Source organism: Myotis davidii, unplaced genomic scaffold, assembly GCF_000327345.1.
Source record: "Myotis davidii unplaced genomic scaffold, ASM32734v1 scaffold238, whole genome shotgun sequence".
Lineage (NCBI taxonomy): Eukaryota > Metazoa > Chordata > Mammalia > Chiroptera > Vespertilionidae > Myotis > Myotis davidii.
The window spans coordinates 11,922,395-11,938,534 of NW_006293779.1; the positions used below are offsets into that span (position 1 = coordinate 11,922,395).

The 16,140-nt window shown below is 42.1% G+C and overlaps 1 protein-coding gene across 1 annotated transcript in view; it reads left to right on the forward strand.

Moving 5' to 3' along the window:
* Positions 1 to 16,140, forward strand: part of FAM49A (family with sequence similarity 49 member A) — a 41,355-nt gene that overhangs the window by 15,257 nt on the left and 9,958 nt on the right. The window contains exons 2-4 of the mRNA XM_006767561.2: positions 2,494 to 2,573; positions 13,380 to 13,501; positions 14,782 to 14,887. Of these exons, the coding sequence (XP_006767624.1) occupies positions 2,504 to 2,573; positions 13,380 to 13,501; positions 14,782 to 14,887 (298 nt within the window). The 5' untranslated portion in view covers positions 2,494 to 2,503. The remainder of the gene's footprint in view (positions 1 to 2,493; positions 2,574 to 13,379; positions 13,502 to 14,781; positions 14,888 to 16,140) is intronic.

The following is a 16,140-nucleotide window of genomic DNA, read 5'->3' on the forward strand; positions in this document are numbered from 1 at the left end:
GTAGCTTGAGTTGAAATGAATGTCTTCTAGGTTCCATACATCTGGACCGGACCCCTAATACTACGCAACATCCCACAGTCATTGGTGTCAGACATCCAGAATAGTGAGAGTTCCTTAACTGGCCTTGCTTGATGTAAGCTAGATGTTCCAAAATATTGGACCGTATCAGGCAACCAGCTCAAATAACCTCTGAACAGATAGAAGTCCACAGCCACCTCATATCTGCTGGGTGTATTTCCACGTCCGTTCCTTTCAGTCTGTCCCCAATTTTAAAGGCTTGACATATTTCCCACCTAGGTCCTCTGACGGTAAAATCATGCACAGGACAGAATTTTAGGAGAAAGCTAAAGCCACTCAGGTCCCTTGTGACACATTAATAGCACAAAACGAGGGAAATTAAGAATATTTAACTTCCATTACGGCATGTCATCTGAAAGGCGGGCTGCTACGACGCAGCACGATCATCTTCCTATAAGAAAAGCCTGGATTAGAACTGGTCATGAAGTTGGAAACAGATTCTTTCCTATAGACCCAGAGGGTTTGTGAAAGTTGCCCAGTGGCAGGGATGAATTATATCAGTGCCGAATTTTAATTTGCTAGAACCTACCCCATACAAGCCTTTGCTCAAAAGCATCTTAAAGGGAGGTGTACATAAAGGAAAAGAATAACAGAAAGAATAGGGAAGATTCTTTTGGAAGGAAGAAGCATGTCATTTGCCTCTCGTGTGTGTGTGTGTGTGTGTGTGTGTGTGTGTGTGCTCAAAACGTTTATATACTTTAAGGTGGGTGAGTTCTAAGAATTATCCAGTCCAGCTGTCTGCCCAATATATAGCTCATTTCTACAATACTTTGAAGGGTTGATATAGCATATTTCTACTTAAACATCACCAGTGATGAGAAGCTCAGTGTTTCACAAGGCAAATAATTCACTATTCAGACAACCATAATGGTTAGAAATTTTTTCATGATCTTGAATGAAGATCTCCCTCATCATTCCCCCTTCCCTAGCGCCACATACAACCTGTCTAATGTATCTTTCTTAGGAAACTCCTCAATCATTATTTGAAGGCTGTTGTGATCATGGGGATGAGGGTGGCGGTGGGGCTGATCATCATGTAACAATACATAGCATGTTCTGAGCAGTCCCCATAAGGGCTATGCTAAGCACTTTCAGTTTTATCTCGTTGATCCTCACGAGCTGATGAAATACGTACGTTTAACTATTTTCCAGAGGAGAAAACTGAGGCTTGGAGAGGGAAGTAGCTTGCCCTGGATAATAGCCGGCGGGAGCCAGCAAGGATTGGAAGCAGGCCTCCCCAAATGGGCTCTTTGCTAGCTTCGTCAGTGACTGACGTCACAGGTGGTGGCTGCCAGCATTTGTGTTCTCCGGGGAGGATTGCAGAGTCTAGATGCTACCACCTGCTGTGCCCACTGCATGGCTTGCTTTCTCATTTCATGCACAGAGGTGTCCTTTTAGTGTGTTCTTCTCGCCACATCTTTCTTACAGTGGCATTTAAAGAAATTCCTGTATCGGAACACCCTCGGAAGCCACACGCCTGGAAAATTGTAGCCCTGTAGTTAGTTCTCTTCTAGAGCCCAGTGGTTTTTCAAGTTGATGTCTCCCCAGCTGAGGCATCCGAGGCACGAGCCAGGGAAATGCCTGGCAAAGCACACAGCACCCACAGCGGATGGCGCCTCCCTCACCAAGTGCTGAGTGAATGGGGGGAGGGCAGCCTCCCCAGGATAGTTACTGTCTAGAGCAGTAGAGGTTTTGCTGTTGACTTCAATAATTACTACATCTGGCCTTTTCTTTTCTTTTTTTAGGGTGACGTTGCAGCTATGTAACAAGTTTGTATTTCTCTTTGGTCTGATTTATTTTTGCCAATGCTGTAGGCTGCAGTGTCACTGAGAATAAGTTTTGGACATTATACTTTCTCATTTTTACATTTCATGAAGAATCCAATCTCATTACCACTGACATGTCAAATTTTGAGAGGCTCCGACTTGCCTGGGACTTGTATCTGTGGGAAACGTGGCCTCCAATAGAGGCTAAAAGGGGTCGCAGGGGTTGTACATCTACATTTTCTGAACTCTTCCTCGGGCACTTTAAGAAACTTACCTTTCTGGACAGACATTTTAATAACACCCTCTCTTGCGCTTATCCATTGACATGGTATGTTCCCGCATCAATGGAACAGAAACAAAGCAAAGATGAAATATTAACTGTGAGGGATCAGGGAATTAGTGAGAGGGGAGGGGAAATACTTTGTAGACTATACCTAACCTCTGCTGCCTATAACTAAAATACCTGACTCTTTTCATGGAAATAGTGGTTAAGATATTACCCATCTCCCAGTATGAAGATGCTTTTTATAGGGTATTAAGACAGTTATGGGGCTCAGGGGTATTTATGCAAGTTATCAAATATGATCAGTGCTTTCGAAGTTTATTTTTATACTGCTAATGATATTTGGTTTTGTGTTGCTTTTCCTAGGTTTGCTGGCATGGGAAATCTGCTCAAAGTCCTTACCAGGGAAATTGAAAACTATCCACATTTTTTTCTGGATTTTGAAAGTAAGTTTTAAAAACTTAAAGATGATGATAAAAACTTATCATTTTATAGCTTGCTGATAGGGAAGCGTATAACAAAAATGTCTCCTTTCTTTCCCTGTTTAAAAAAACAACAATGGAACATCTTTTAAAAATATGTACAGTTTTCTTTTATTTTAGAAGTGATCAGCTTTTGTGAGCTTAGCATAAATCATCATCATGCATTTTTCCTAATAATTTTCATGAATTTTTATCACATTCTAAATAAAAATAGTGTTCATAGCAATTTCCACCGATTAATGTAAAGCAAATTATCATTGGTGGTGAAAGGAAAAGAGTGATCAATACCAGGAATAAGGCTTACAGGTGATTTATTTTTAGTCATCTCTACCTCTTCTTTATTCATTATTTTGTAATGTAACACTATTTCAGGATTTTGACACGCATGACTTTTATCTGAAAGGTTATGTTTCTTTTATCAAAAACTTTAAATATTTTTCCAAGATAAAATGGCTTATGAATCATGACTAAATAAACACAGAGATTCTTTGTTATCTTGTTTATTTTCTTGATTGAAAATATTTACAAGTGAGTGACACATTCATGTTTAATTGACTAAGCTCATGTTTCCACCTTTCCTCCTGTGTCCCCCCTTCATTTTGAATTAAAATTCTGTAATAGTGGGCACATTCACTTTTAAATGTCATTTTTTTTGCCAGTATTCACTATCTACTAGGTATTACAGACTTTAAACTTTAATTTTTCAAGTATTTTATCTATATTAAAAATAAGAAGAAACTTCCTTACATGGGGGGTAAACTTCCTAACAGACATTTTTGAGGTAAATGCTAGAAGACGCTTTCAAGGTATGGTACACCAAAAGGTGGAAGCTCTCTAGGAATATCTTTTCAGAACCCCTTCTGGGTCTAAAATAAATACTTAAAAATCAGGAAAATTGATCCCAAAGCTCATGTGTTCTGAAATAATATTTAGATTATATTCAGTGAAAGACATCTCACCTCTAATTTTTTACTACTGCTATTGTTCTTGTTTGGTTGGGTTTGGTTGGGTTTGGCTGTGTTTGGCTGGACTTGGTTAGGTTTGGCTGTGTTTGGTTGGGTTTGGCTGTGTTAGGCTGGATATGGTTTGGTTTGGCTGGTTTGGGCTGTGTATGGTTGGGTTTGGCTGTGTTTGGCTAGATTTGGTTTGGTTTGGTTTGGTTGGGTTTTGGCTGTGTTTGTTTGGGTCTAGTAAGGGGTGCATCTCCAGAGAAAATAGCTGATACCAGTAGGGAAAAACTAGAGAACAGACAAGATCTGAGCAGAAGGGAACTTAAGGTAAGTTTATGCCTAAAGCGGGGACATGATTAGTTATTATCATGGATCCAGGAAAGAGGCCACATTGTAGAGGAAGAAAGATGTCATCCTGCACTGATATTCTTGATGGCAGAATCTGGTCCCACTCTTAGCTCATGTTGAGCATGGAGCATTGATCACCGAGTGAGACTTAGTGGCAAATGCTGGCCATAGGAAGGAATGGGACAGAACAGGCTAGATCCAGGAGGGCACAGATGTTCAAGAAGAAGGGAGTGTAAATGGGTTCAAATGCTGCAGTGTGGTCATGAAGGACAGACTTGAAAAGGGAATGATGAGTGAGATCATGAGCTGCCCCCCTCCTGGTAGTCACTGGGAGAACAGATTTAAGATTTATTGCTTTGCATACAGAGACTGGGTTGCAAAGAGTTAAGTAGTAACCAGCGGAGAGAGGAAGGAAGGCTGAACAGCATGTAGCAACAGCTTAAATGAATTTGGCACCTCAGCTTTGCATGTTGAATATTCTTTTTGAAGTCAGTGATGGAATATAATTGAACCGGGTCAAATAGATATAATTAAGCTGGGTCAAAATATAACACAAAATTAGACACATCTGTCCTTAGGTTGCCAGTTGTGTAGACCTGACTCAAATTCTTGTTTGACCTTTGTAGTGAGTTCTACTCTTTATGCTCACATTTCTGCTCAACCACTTAATATCTCTTTCATTGTTGCTTTTTTTCATCCCACTACTTTTTTTTCTTTTTCTCTCTCTACTTCCTTGTCATGTCTACATTTCCTCTTTGAAGGCTGGGAGACAGAATGGGAATAAAATGCAACCTAATCTTTCATGAGTAATGTTTTTTTTTTTGGGGGGGGGCAGTGTATAGAAAGATGTGTGCCTGAAGACCTACTGATAACTTTAATCGAATTCACCCATTATGGCACCCAAAGTGGGCAATGGGCATTAACCTTCCTGTGAAAAGTTCCAGTGATTGCCAGACTGAAATGACCACTGGAAACATCTAGCAAACCTTATTTTTCTATAGTTGTCTGTTCCTCACCCCAAAATTCTGATTCAATGGTCTAGTCCTAAGACTCTACTTTTGCCCACATTCCCCAGGCATGTTTGAAGGTCAGCCAGTTTGGGAACCACATTTAACGAATGGACCCAAGTGAGGCACTAGCCCAGCCTAGTGTGTGGGACCAGAGAGCTAACAAAGTAACCTCTTGAGTTCCCAGATCCAGAGCTGCAGCCTCCAGAATTGATCGCAGAGGGCCCCTCGTAGCTTCTGTCTCCCTATTTTCCCTTGCCCAGCAGGAGTTAGAGCTGGCTGCAAGTCAGAGCTACAAATCGAGAGTGATGCTCTTCCTCAGTCCTTTACACAGTGTCTGTCTACCTTGAATTGGAAGGTCACCAAGACAGGTAGAAGTTCAAGTAGATTAAAATCTACATTGTTATGACAGGTATCAGTAATTCATCCCCCTTATTTAAACCTGCTATGAACATTCTTGTAGAATCTTGGTGGGCATTATTTCTTTTGGAGAAATACCTAGTAGGGGATTGCTGGTCAGTTATATGCAACTTTGCAAAAAACTGTTGAATAGTTTTCGAAACGTGATATACTATTTTCCATTCCTACTAACAAGATAGGGAGCTTAGGTGTTCTAAATCTTTCACAACATTTAGTATTGTCAATCTTCACCTTTTTAGTTATTCTGGTGGTTACAGGATGGTATCTCATTGTGGTTTTAATTTGCATTTACATGGTCACTGATAATGCTGAACACGTTTTCATGTGCTTATTGATTATTTGATTATCATTTTTAGGAATGTTGTCTACTCAAGTATTTTACCCATTTTTAATTGGATTATTTTTCCTTATACTACTAAGATTGTTCTAGCTCAGATTGTTTTAAATCCCTTATCAGAAATTAGTTAACTGTACTTGTCCAAATCAATTTTACAATTAGCTTCAATTTCTACAAAAAAAAAATCTTGCTCGGATATTGATTATAACTATATTCAATCTATAGCTTGGTTTGCTGAGAATTGGCATCTAAACAATATTGATTCTTCCTATTTATGAATATGGCATATCTTTCCATTTATTTAGATATTCTTATAAGTTCATTTATAGTTTTTGGGATCTTGTATACCTTTTGTTGACTATATCCTGGAGCAGTTTCTATTTTGACCATAACAGCTTTTTTATGTTTTGTGTTTGCGTGGTATGTGTGTCCCCATCCTATCTATGCATTAATCTATATTCTGTATTCTTGCAAACAACATATAGTCCACCCTCGCTTTTCATCCAAGCTGATACTATCTACCTTGTAATTGGAGTGCTTAATGCATTTGCATTTAATTATCATATGTACATTTAATTAATGTTGTTATTTGAATCTATCTTGGTGTTGACTTCCATTTGTTACATTTGCTCTTTGTTTCTCTCTTCATGTTTATCTGCCTTTTGATTACATGAAGTAATTTTTGGTAGTCTCATCTGTCTTTTCTGTCGACTTTTTATTTATGCCTTTTAGTGCTTATTTTAGATATTATAATATACATCTTTAACTTATGGAAATCTATCTTCAAAGTATATTCTTTACTTCATGAAGAATTTATGAACCTTATCACTGTATACTTCCAATCACCGCCCTGCCCCCCTTTCTGTGAGTGTGATATGTTTTGCTTCTACATATGATATAAACTTCTCATTGCAATTTTTAAATTTTAAACTCCCAGTAACCTTTTAAGTGTGTGTGTGTGTGTGTGTGTGTGTGTGTGTGTGTGGTTTTAATAGATATTTTATGTTTACTTGTCCTGGTGTTCGCCATTCCTTCTTACACAACCAGGTCTCTTTGGTATTATTTCCTTGCAGCCTAAACAGCTTTCCTGTGGAGAGGATTTGGATGGCATCTTAGGCTTCTATCATTATTTGTCTTATCTAGTGTCCAGCACAGGGGGGTATGAAGCCTAGGCTTAGGAATTTGGATTTTCTTATTGATGCTAATTCAGTCACTATATTCCGAGCATCTCCAGCATTATAACCTCAAGTGGGAATATCAGGGATGGGAGTTGGTCAGGGAGGCACAGAGAGGTGACATAGCAGACATAAATATAGGGACATTAGAAAAATATGACCTCTTCTTCAAAGAATGTATAATTTTATTGGGGAGATGCAAGGACATTGGAGAGACAATAGTACAGGTAATAGAGAAATCTGTACTAGGACAGAGAGCCAGAAGAAATAAAGGTTCTAGGCTGTGCTGAAGATAGTGGCTGATAAATAATTTTCTTATAAGACAAACCAAACCTGATGAGAATAATAGAAATGCTGAGCACAAACATGGGGGTGAGGTTGTTAAGAAAGAAAATCTAAAGCCTCCAAACCATTTACTACCAGGAAGACTGAATATTTTGACCTATTAGGACTCCAGTCTCTCACTCTTTAAAGCAAAGAGGGTGTCAGATTAGCTGACCATCTGGGGTATTTTGGTTGACACAGATTGCTTCTTGCCACGACTGATCTCTTCTTTTATCTGTCCCTCTTTGGTGCCCTCACATCTGCTAAGGTTGTTCAGAGGACACCAGATAATCTTGGAGGGAAAGGAGGAACATAAGATGTATTTTGGTCACTTTGCAAATGAGAAAACAGGCAGACAATGAAACCCCAATAAAACAAAACAGACTTGGGAAGTGAATTACGAATGCCAACAGAGGGATTCATTCACAGTGATTCCTTAAATTTCTAGTACTTTCACTTTTTAAGTGCCTTTCATCTATATCTATATCTTCATTATGACTCCTACAGGACCATACAGGCAGGAGACGGTGGTGGGCCTTTTAAGGGGGCTCTTGCTGGCTTCTTTCTCTACCAAGAATTAATCTGAGGCCTAGAGAAATTCATCATTTTGTCCTTGGATCTAATAGCGACTGGCAAATCGGGCAATAGGACCTGGATCTCCAAAAACTCCATTGTTGTTGTTTCCGATTTTCCCCCTGACATCACGGGGATCCCATTGCATGTGAGCGAAATAAACAGGCCTTCAGGCACCTCGAGTCTCACTGCTCTTCCCCAGCCCTCCTTGGTTGTTCCACAGGAAAGGGCTCTGGGCTCTGGTGTGGGATGACTAATGTTCCTACACAAATAAACGTGTCACCCCAGTCACACTTATATTTTCCAGCAGACCTGTGCAATTTTATGTTGTTTCCGCAAGCAGTTACAGTATGGTGCTATAAATCATTGCCATTTTACATCCCTGAATATTAATAATAGGTAGTTATTTCTGTTTCTGAGTTTACCCCGAAAGGGAGAGGGGTGGAGGAGTGAGGATGTGGGTTGGGAAGAAAAGCTATAGGTTTCATTTACAGTTTTGGCAAATCCTTTTTTTGTACCTTTCATGGTGTTTCTAAAACAGCTGGTGGCATGAAGAGATAGTGATAGATCCTGTTGCTGAAATGCCAGGGATTCCTTCAAAGCCAAAGACATCTCCAAGTCACTTGTGTCTTCCCCTCATGTTACCTTTGGTTGACTTGTTTGATTGTCTGTCAGCTTTGCTATACAGTCCCACATCGGCTGTCAGGAGAAGGTATGTGTGTGTGCCCCTGGTGCTTGTGAAGGCAGAGGGATCCTTGACTGATTTACAAAGATAAGAATCCTTTGAAGTGACAGCCTGCTCTGGGTTGAGCCCTGCCATCCCTCCCTGGGGCTTGTTCACCTAAGATGTTCATTCCTGACAAACAAAGCACACAGCCACCTTCCTCTCCATCCCCACAGAGGAATGCCAAGCATCCCGCTTTCCGTAAATGTCCTAGTCCTCCGCCTGACCCCGTGACACCACAATGCTGACAGTTACCATCCACCCTCACTAGCACATGGCGCCAAAGAAGGATAAATAGATCCCCTGCAAACAAAATGAATACCTGTTTACCTCTCTCAACTGATGAGGGAGTTTTCCCCATTAAAGATGCAAGGCACTCGGCATGCAGTGAGTTCCTGACGATGAATGTTTATATTCAAGGTCACAGAGCACATGATACATTTTCACACTTTCCACAATGGCAAGTACAGGACAGGGGTTTAAATCATCGCCTGGGGAATGGCCTGGAAGGGCTGGTTCCAGGGCGCCCCGAGGTATTGGTTTCTGAAATTGCCTGTGTAAATCACAGCCATGTGTAACAGCATCATTGGTCGACAGGAGCAGCCCAGCTTCATGGAACCATTCTCTTCGATTTCGATGAACTCATTGGTGATGATTAAAAGTGTAGAATGTGATTCTTAGAAGAAACATCACGAAAGAATTCACTGGCTGCAGCAGGAAAAAAAAAGATCCATTTCCATCAGTAATATAATTGGCGGGCATTGTGTGCGTGTGTGTACCATTGACTAAAGGTCAATCTTTGTGTTAAAACAGACAAACAAAGCCTGTAATTGAGAGTTGGTGTTGACTCAGCACACACCTTGGGAGGTGGCTGATAGGTTAAATATAATAACCTTTCAATCACTAATTTGTCAAGGTCTTTTTCAAGAGGCCTCTCTCCTTGACATCTGCAGACACATATATTTTTAAAAACAAGGTTAGCAATGTGGAGCATGCCAGAAGTATCAACACCAAAGCCTCTCAGGGAATGTTCCAGAAATCAAAATGATACAAGTCTTAAGATTGGTAGAGTAAACATAAGTGCAGTTTTTCACTCAACAAATATCCAATTAGTGTGTTAACTACACTGAGGAGACATTGAGGCCATAAATAAGTGATGGATTATTTAAAAACACACATCTTAATGCAAGTGTGAACAGCTAATTTGATTGTAAGAAAATACATATATCTTAATGGTAATAGTGAGAGATATAACAGCCATTTTAAGAGAAGAGACAGAAGGGACCATCTAGAAGTAATAGGATTTTTTTCCCACTGCTTCCCAATACTTACATTCTCTGCCACCTTGTCAATTCCTTCATTTATTCATTGATTCTTGGCATGTTTATTGAGAATCCCCAGTCAGTAGGGCATATGGGGGCACTGAGGACAAGCATAATCAACTTCATCTCCAAAGATTGCAGAATTCAAAGACATGCAGGAAAAGCATCATGAAACATAGTGTGAGAAATATATTTAAACTAGAGGCCCGGTGCACAAAATTCGTGCACTCATGGGGGTCTTTCAGCCCAGCCTGCGCCCTCTCGCAGTCTGGAGCCCTCGGGGGATGTCCGACTGCTGGCTTAGCAGGGGGTGGGCCTAAGCCAGCAGTTGGACATCCTTAGTGCTACCATGGAGGCGGGAGAGACTCCCACCACTGCCGCTGCGCTCACCAGCCATGAGCCCAGCTTCTGGCTGAGCAGCGCTCCCCCTGTGGGAGTGTACTGACTACTACGGGACACCTCCTGCATTGATCGTCTGCCCCTTGGTGGTCAGTGTGTATCATAGCGACAGGTCGTTCCACTGTTAGGTCAATTTGCGTATTACCCTTTTATTATATAGGATCATTCAGCCAACTGTTCAGCAAATTTTTCTGCAACATCTACTATGTGCCAGGCCCTGGAGGTATGATATTAAATAAAACAAGGCCAGAGTCCTACAGCCTAATGGATCAGATTCTTGTTAATGAGTCCCGACTGATCATTTAGCTGGATGATAAAGATAGGATGAGTTATTGATCTCCACAGGGACATGGGCCACTGCCAAATGTCACTTAGGGTTGCGCAGTCCTTTTCCCATTTGGAGGGAGGAACAGACAGGCAGATTGGAGCTTCCCCTAGTGAGCGGTCTTCACCTTGAAGTCCAATGTCCCTTGGGATCTGGGTCTCCTGAGACTCTTATACACCCAGAGGACAGGGACCATGCTGCTGGCATCAAGGACCTAATTAGTAACTGGAAGAAGAGGTGACTAGTTCCATCACAGGGGAAGGAGAAAAAATTAGGGCATGCAATAATAACACCAACAAATGATGGAAGAAAAAGAGCCAACTCATTATTAAGTGGGGATGAAAGAAAGAATGGTGGATTGGATGTCTCCCATCCCACCCCTGCTAACCAGGGCCACAGGAAACATTTCAAACAAGACACTAGGAAACCTGCCAAGAGAAACATTCTCTCAGAGACGGAGGCTGGGACAGGGGTCCCATTCCCCAGGTCACTCCAGTTTCCAGGGGTGAGTGACCTTGTAGTGGAAGGTTATCGACACAGCCCTCCCCCTGCTCTGCCGCTGGGAGAGAGGTGACCACCCCATGCTGCTTGTCCCACTCTGCGTGGTCACATAACTGTCGGGGTTGATCTGTATCAGAGAGGGTCACTCCTTTGGGCCACTCGATCAGAAACCATCTTACTTTGGGAGTATGTAAGACCTCTATTTTTAAAAACTGACTTCGAATCTTTTTCCTTTTGTGTTTCAGTCATTGTCAAAGGGATGGGTTTGGGGGTTTTGTTTGCCCAGCACCCCTCTTCCAGCCCACTGAGCTTTCCTCCTGTTTTGTTGAAAGCTTATCCAGTGGCGGCTTGCAGGGACAGAGCCCTGTGACAGCCAAGATTAGGAGGCTGCGACTCCTGGTTTCCAAGTGCCTTCTCTGCACCTACTTTATAATTACATGCAAACACACTTACCCCTCGGAATCCTGGTCACAGGCTTGATTTTTCTTTTCCTCCTCTTCAAAGATACATCCCTTTGAGAAAATGGTCTTTGTTTAGCTCATGATTTTTTTCGAGATATTCATCCGAAGGGGAAAGGGTTGGTGTGTTTGATTTTTATTTGTTTTCTAGGGTCTTCACTTTGCATTTTTGTCCCGTGTTCACTTCCCTGACTTCCTTCTTACCCTGAAATGGTGTTCCACTGACATGCTTTCTTCATTGTGGGGCTTGCTAGCTTGTGGGTGTTTAGGTTTCTGTTTTAAGACACCCCCGTGGCTTTGAGAGAAGTTTAGAAAAGCAGGAAAAGACAGACTATAAATTTGTTAATATTGTGGATAACGTGGTACCTGAGAAAACCTTCCAAGTGCTTGTGGGAAAGTGAAAAGGTCGCAAAAGGTAACGGAGCAACACGTTTCTTTCCCCTTCTGTTTCCCAGCCCGGATCCTGTACTCCAACCCAGCAGCCTCTTTCCTCCCCAGCTGCCTACCTGTTCCAAGCTCCCCATGGGTACACTCCCTCACCTCCCCTTTCTGCCCTGGCCTCATCCTTTGCATGAGGTGGGTTTCACTCCTCCCCGCCCACACTATCTCTTCTCTGAACCCTCCTGTGCATGTACGTGAGTCCTTCCTCATTCCCTGGCTGAACTCCATCTCATTCCTAGAGGTATAATCTGCCACCTTTCTGGAAAATCTATAGGGCTTTGGTTTTGTTTTTCTAAAGAGAATTACACCCTTCATTTCCCAAGTAACGCTACCAATCTTTTGGGCTGAGCAGGGCTTAGTAAGAAAGTGGTCTAAAAATCCCATGGGCATCACTGCTCAAGGGTCTTGCCTGGGGTGAGTGCAGGTCCAGCACAGCTGGCCTAACCCCTGCTCCCATACTCAGCCTCTCCGAAGGCCCTATCAGCGTGGTGAGGGCCTCACTTAGATGTCACCTGTCTTGTGGCTTCTGTTCTATACCCCGAGGAACAATGAATTATTACAGTTCACGGGAGTGTGAGACCAGACATAACTCGGTCCCACCCTTTCATCGGCAGGGTCTTCTGAAAGAATGTAGTGCCTTGGGACTTGATTTTTGGAATCAGAGCTTTGGGAAATGACATCTATCTATTTCCTTCCTTAGCAGTGCCTTTACTTTAGATGGAGATGAATGTTCTTGCCAGCCCAGGCAAATCCTCCATTTCATAGGTATTGTGAGATGAGTAGAGCCCAGCCTTTACCCACTCAGTGCTCACCCACCAGCCCGCATAACTACTCCTGGGACAAGAGCCTACATTGGCTGCAGGGATGCAATCAAGTGAACATTCACTGAGGAGCGAAGGGGTTGCTTCCGGGGCCGTTGGAATATGTTCTTCCCTCATGTAAGGTCGAATGTGCCACTTGTTTGTGTGCTCTGGAAAGATGCCTCTCTCTTGGCTCTGAAGGAAAATTATCTAATCTTTTAAGCTTATTTTTATGTGGAAATATGAAGGGAATGGTTTTTTCCAATCTATACTCAGATTCACCGATTTTTAATCATAATGGAAAATATTCAATAGTTTCTCCTATTAAACGTGGTTTCAAAAAGACTATGTTTATACCTCCCAGCACCTGGTGCACCTATTGACACTTAGTAGGTGTGCAGAAAGTGTGTTCCACGAGTTAAGGAGAACCCATAATGATTCCCACGTACTTGGTATCCTGTGTACAGAAAGATGGATGAGTATTTTGCACCGAGTAGTGGCCACGAGTTAATGGTCCCTTCCCTGTAGCTTATTATACTAAAGAGTAAATACCAAACCTGCAGGAATAAAATAAGATTGTCTGACAAGTCAAACTGCGTGCTGACCTCTTCCCCAGTTGTTTGTAAACGCAAGCGCTCCGTGTCTGTTTGTGTCCCTTCTGTGCAGATGCCCAGCCCACGGAAGGGGAGCGGGAGATATGGAACCAGATCAGTGCCGTCCTCCAGGATTCCGAGAGCATCCTCGCCGACCTGCAGGCGTACAAGGGCGCGGGCCCGGAGATCCGAGACGTATGCCAATGACAATACCCAGCTGACAGCACCCTTGTGGGAGAAGGGACACACACACACACACACACACACACACACACACACACACACACAGCAGGATTAAGTAATAGGCCTAGTATTTCCTAGTGTAGTAGGAAGAACAAGGACGGTAATGTGTCCTTTCAAAAAAAGCGTATGAATAACCCCTTGTATTGTAGGGCATTAATCCGAGCACACACTGCTGTAGGCCATGTCAAATATTAGCCATTCTCTTCCCAGACACACATGTGATATTGCAAGACTCACATGCACACAATGATTTGTCAGCCTGTTACTTCATTTGAAGTCAACGTACCTAGAAAGTCTGTGAACAGCACTTGAAATATGAGTCAGGAGACCTGGGTTTCTATGAACTTTCCAACATTTTATAATAATTTGGGCGGGTTCCACCGGCACCACAAACAGCAGTCATGAACTATCTCACTTCACGTAGCCTGCAGGTCTGTCATTTGGAACTGACTTAGGAGATTTAAAAATAAATAAATACATGAAAAACAAGACAGCCACCAAAGCAAAAAAGGAAATTGTCAGTGTGGCTTTTGAGACTTCCAAATGCCTGAGAGGCAAGGTACTTCTCATCCTTCTTATTTGAAAGAACTAGTTTTGTGGCAGTACCACCACATACACACATTCATGCGCACACACACATGTACACACAGACATACACTCCCCTACTGCCGCTGCCAAAATCCTTCTGGAAAATAAATACCGCTGACGTCACAGTCCTCCAGCTGCTGAAGCCCAGACAAAACAGCATTTCTAAGAAAGTAACAGCCTGTTAAAGAGTTGTTTTTCTACTTAGGAGGTCACCACGAATGTAGGTAATTTAGGTAACATCACAGACTGGCAGGACTGCAACACGTATTACAGAGAACGGAAAAGATCTACAGAATTTTCATTTCACAATGAGCACCAGCTCTACTTAGAAGAATAAATGGTGATGGAGGAGGGTTGCATTGCTTCCTGTTAGATGTGAATTTTTTACATGTAAGATAAGAGAAACTAATACACTGACTCAGAATCTAATTGCAGAGTCATTTGCACTATGATCGGTGCTAAAACCTCCATTCTAACGGAGCATCCTGGAAGACAGTCTGATGAACTGACGTCCATTTAACAAGTGTACATTAGTAAATTGCTTTGGAAATTGGGTTTTTGAAAATGTAGATTCTCTCTGAATTTTAAGTCATTTTGACGTGGAGCTTATTTTCTTTCTAAACAATCCTGTGATTTTTTTATAGGCCATTCAAAATCCCAATGACATCCAGCTTCAAGAAAAAGCATGGAATGCAGTGTGTCCTCTGGTCGTGAGGCTAAAGAGATTTTATGAGTTTTCCATAAGGCTAGGTGAGTTCGTGTTTCTAGTTTCACGTCCCATGTGTGAAGTTGTATTATGGTGTTGGTGAAAGTCACAGGAAGAGCTCAGTGCCTGAGGAAATGGCCCCCATCCACTCGCTGTGTCTTTTCAGAGGCCATTCTTGGACAACACCACCTGTCCTTTTCATTTCTTTCAATTCACTGCGATGTTTCTTCTCCTGAATATCTTGGCACGTTTAGAGTGTCTCTATTGGTGGTCCCTTTGGTCCTATTCTCAGCTAAGTGCGACTCTAAACAGTTTCACTGTGGTCTGATCACATTTCTGGGTGACAGAGAAGTTGGGAGATTCAGTTTACCTGCTAACCCAAGAAGAACTTGGTTGGCAGGAGTCATGTGATAAATTTAACACAGAAAAATTTAATATAGAAAATTTTTAGAACAACAACAACAAGACAAATAGAACCCTGTCAGGTATAAGATGGCTTTGCAGGAGCAAGAGCAAAGTCAGGCCTGCTTGACAACAGGCTCAATGTGAACATCGATCTGATGTCACCACTCCCCTCAACAGGAAAGCTGAGGTTTCCTTAGCCAATATGTCTACAGCGGTTCTCGACCTGTGGGTCGCGACCCCTTTGGCAGTTGAATGACCCTTTCACAGGGGTCGCCTAAGACCATCCTGCATATCAGATATTTACATTACGATTCATAACAGTAGCAACATGACAGTTATGAAGTAGCAACGAAAATAATTTTATGGTTGGGTCATAACATGAGGAATTGTATTTAAAGGGCCAGAAGGTTGAGAACCACTGGTCTAGAATGAAGAAGGGGCATAGCCATGTTCTACTCTATTTTTGCCACAAATAAATGCTACATTTTAAAAAGAAAACAGTGAAATTGAGGAGGATAATAGCGATGATGTTGAGAAAACTTGAATCTAAGACCCAGAAGGAGTAGTTGAATGAACCGAACCAGTTTTTCAGGAAGAAAGAGCTTTTGAAGACCCTCAGGTTGATGCAGGATCAGTTTCTCTGTTTCCTCAAAGTCTATATCTCAACCCATGAACTGAAACCTATGGAACACGTTTCAGTTCAACAGAAGGAAAAAGATCCCCCTGCAGGGGGAGGTCAAGGTAGAACTAGCTGCCTCAGAAGACAGTGCAGTCCCAGGGGTGGAAAGGGCTGGAAACACCCTGTCAAGATGCTGAAGGACATCAAAGGACTGTAGAGCAGGTCCTGGCAACATTTCTGTAAAGAGCCAGATAATATGTATTTTAGGCGTGT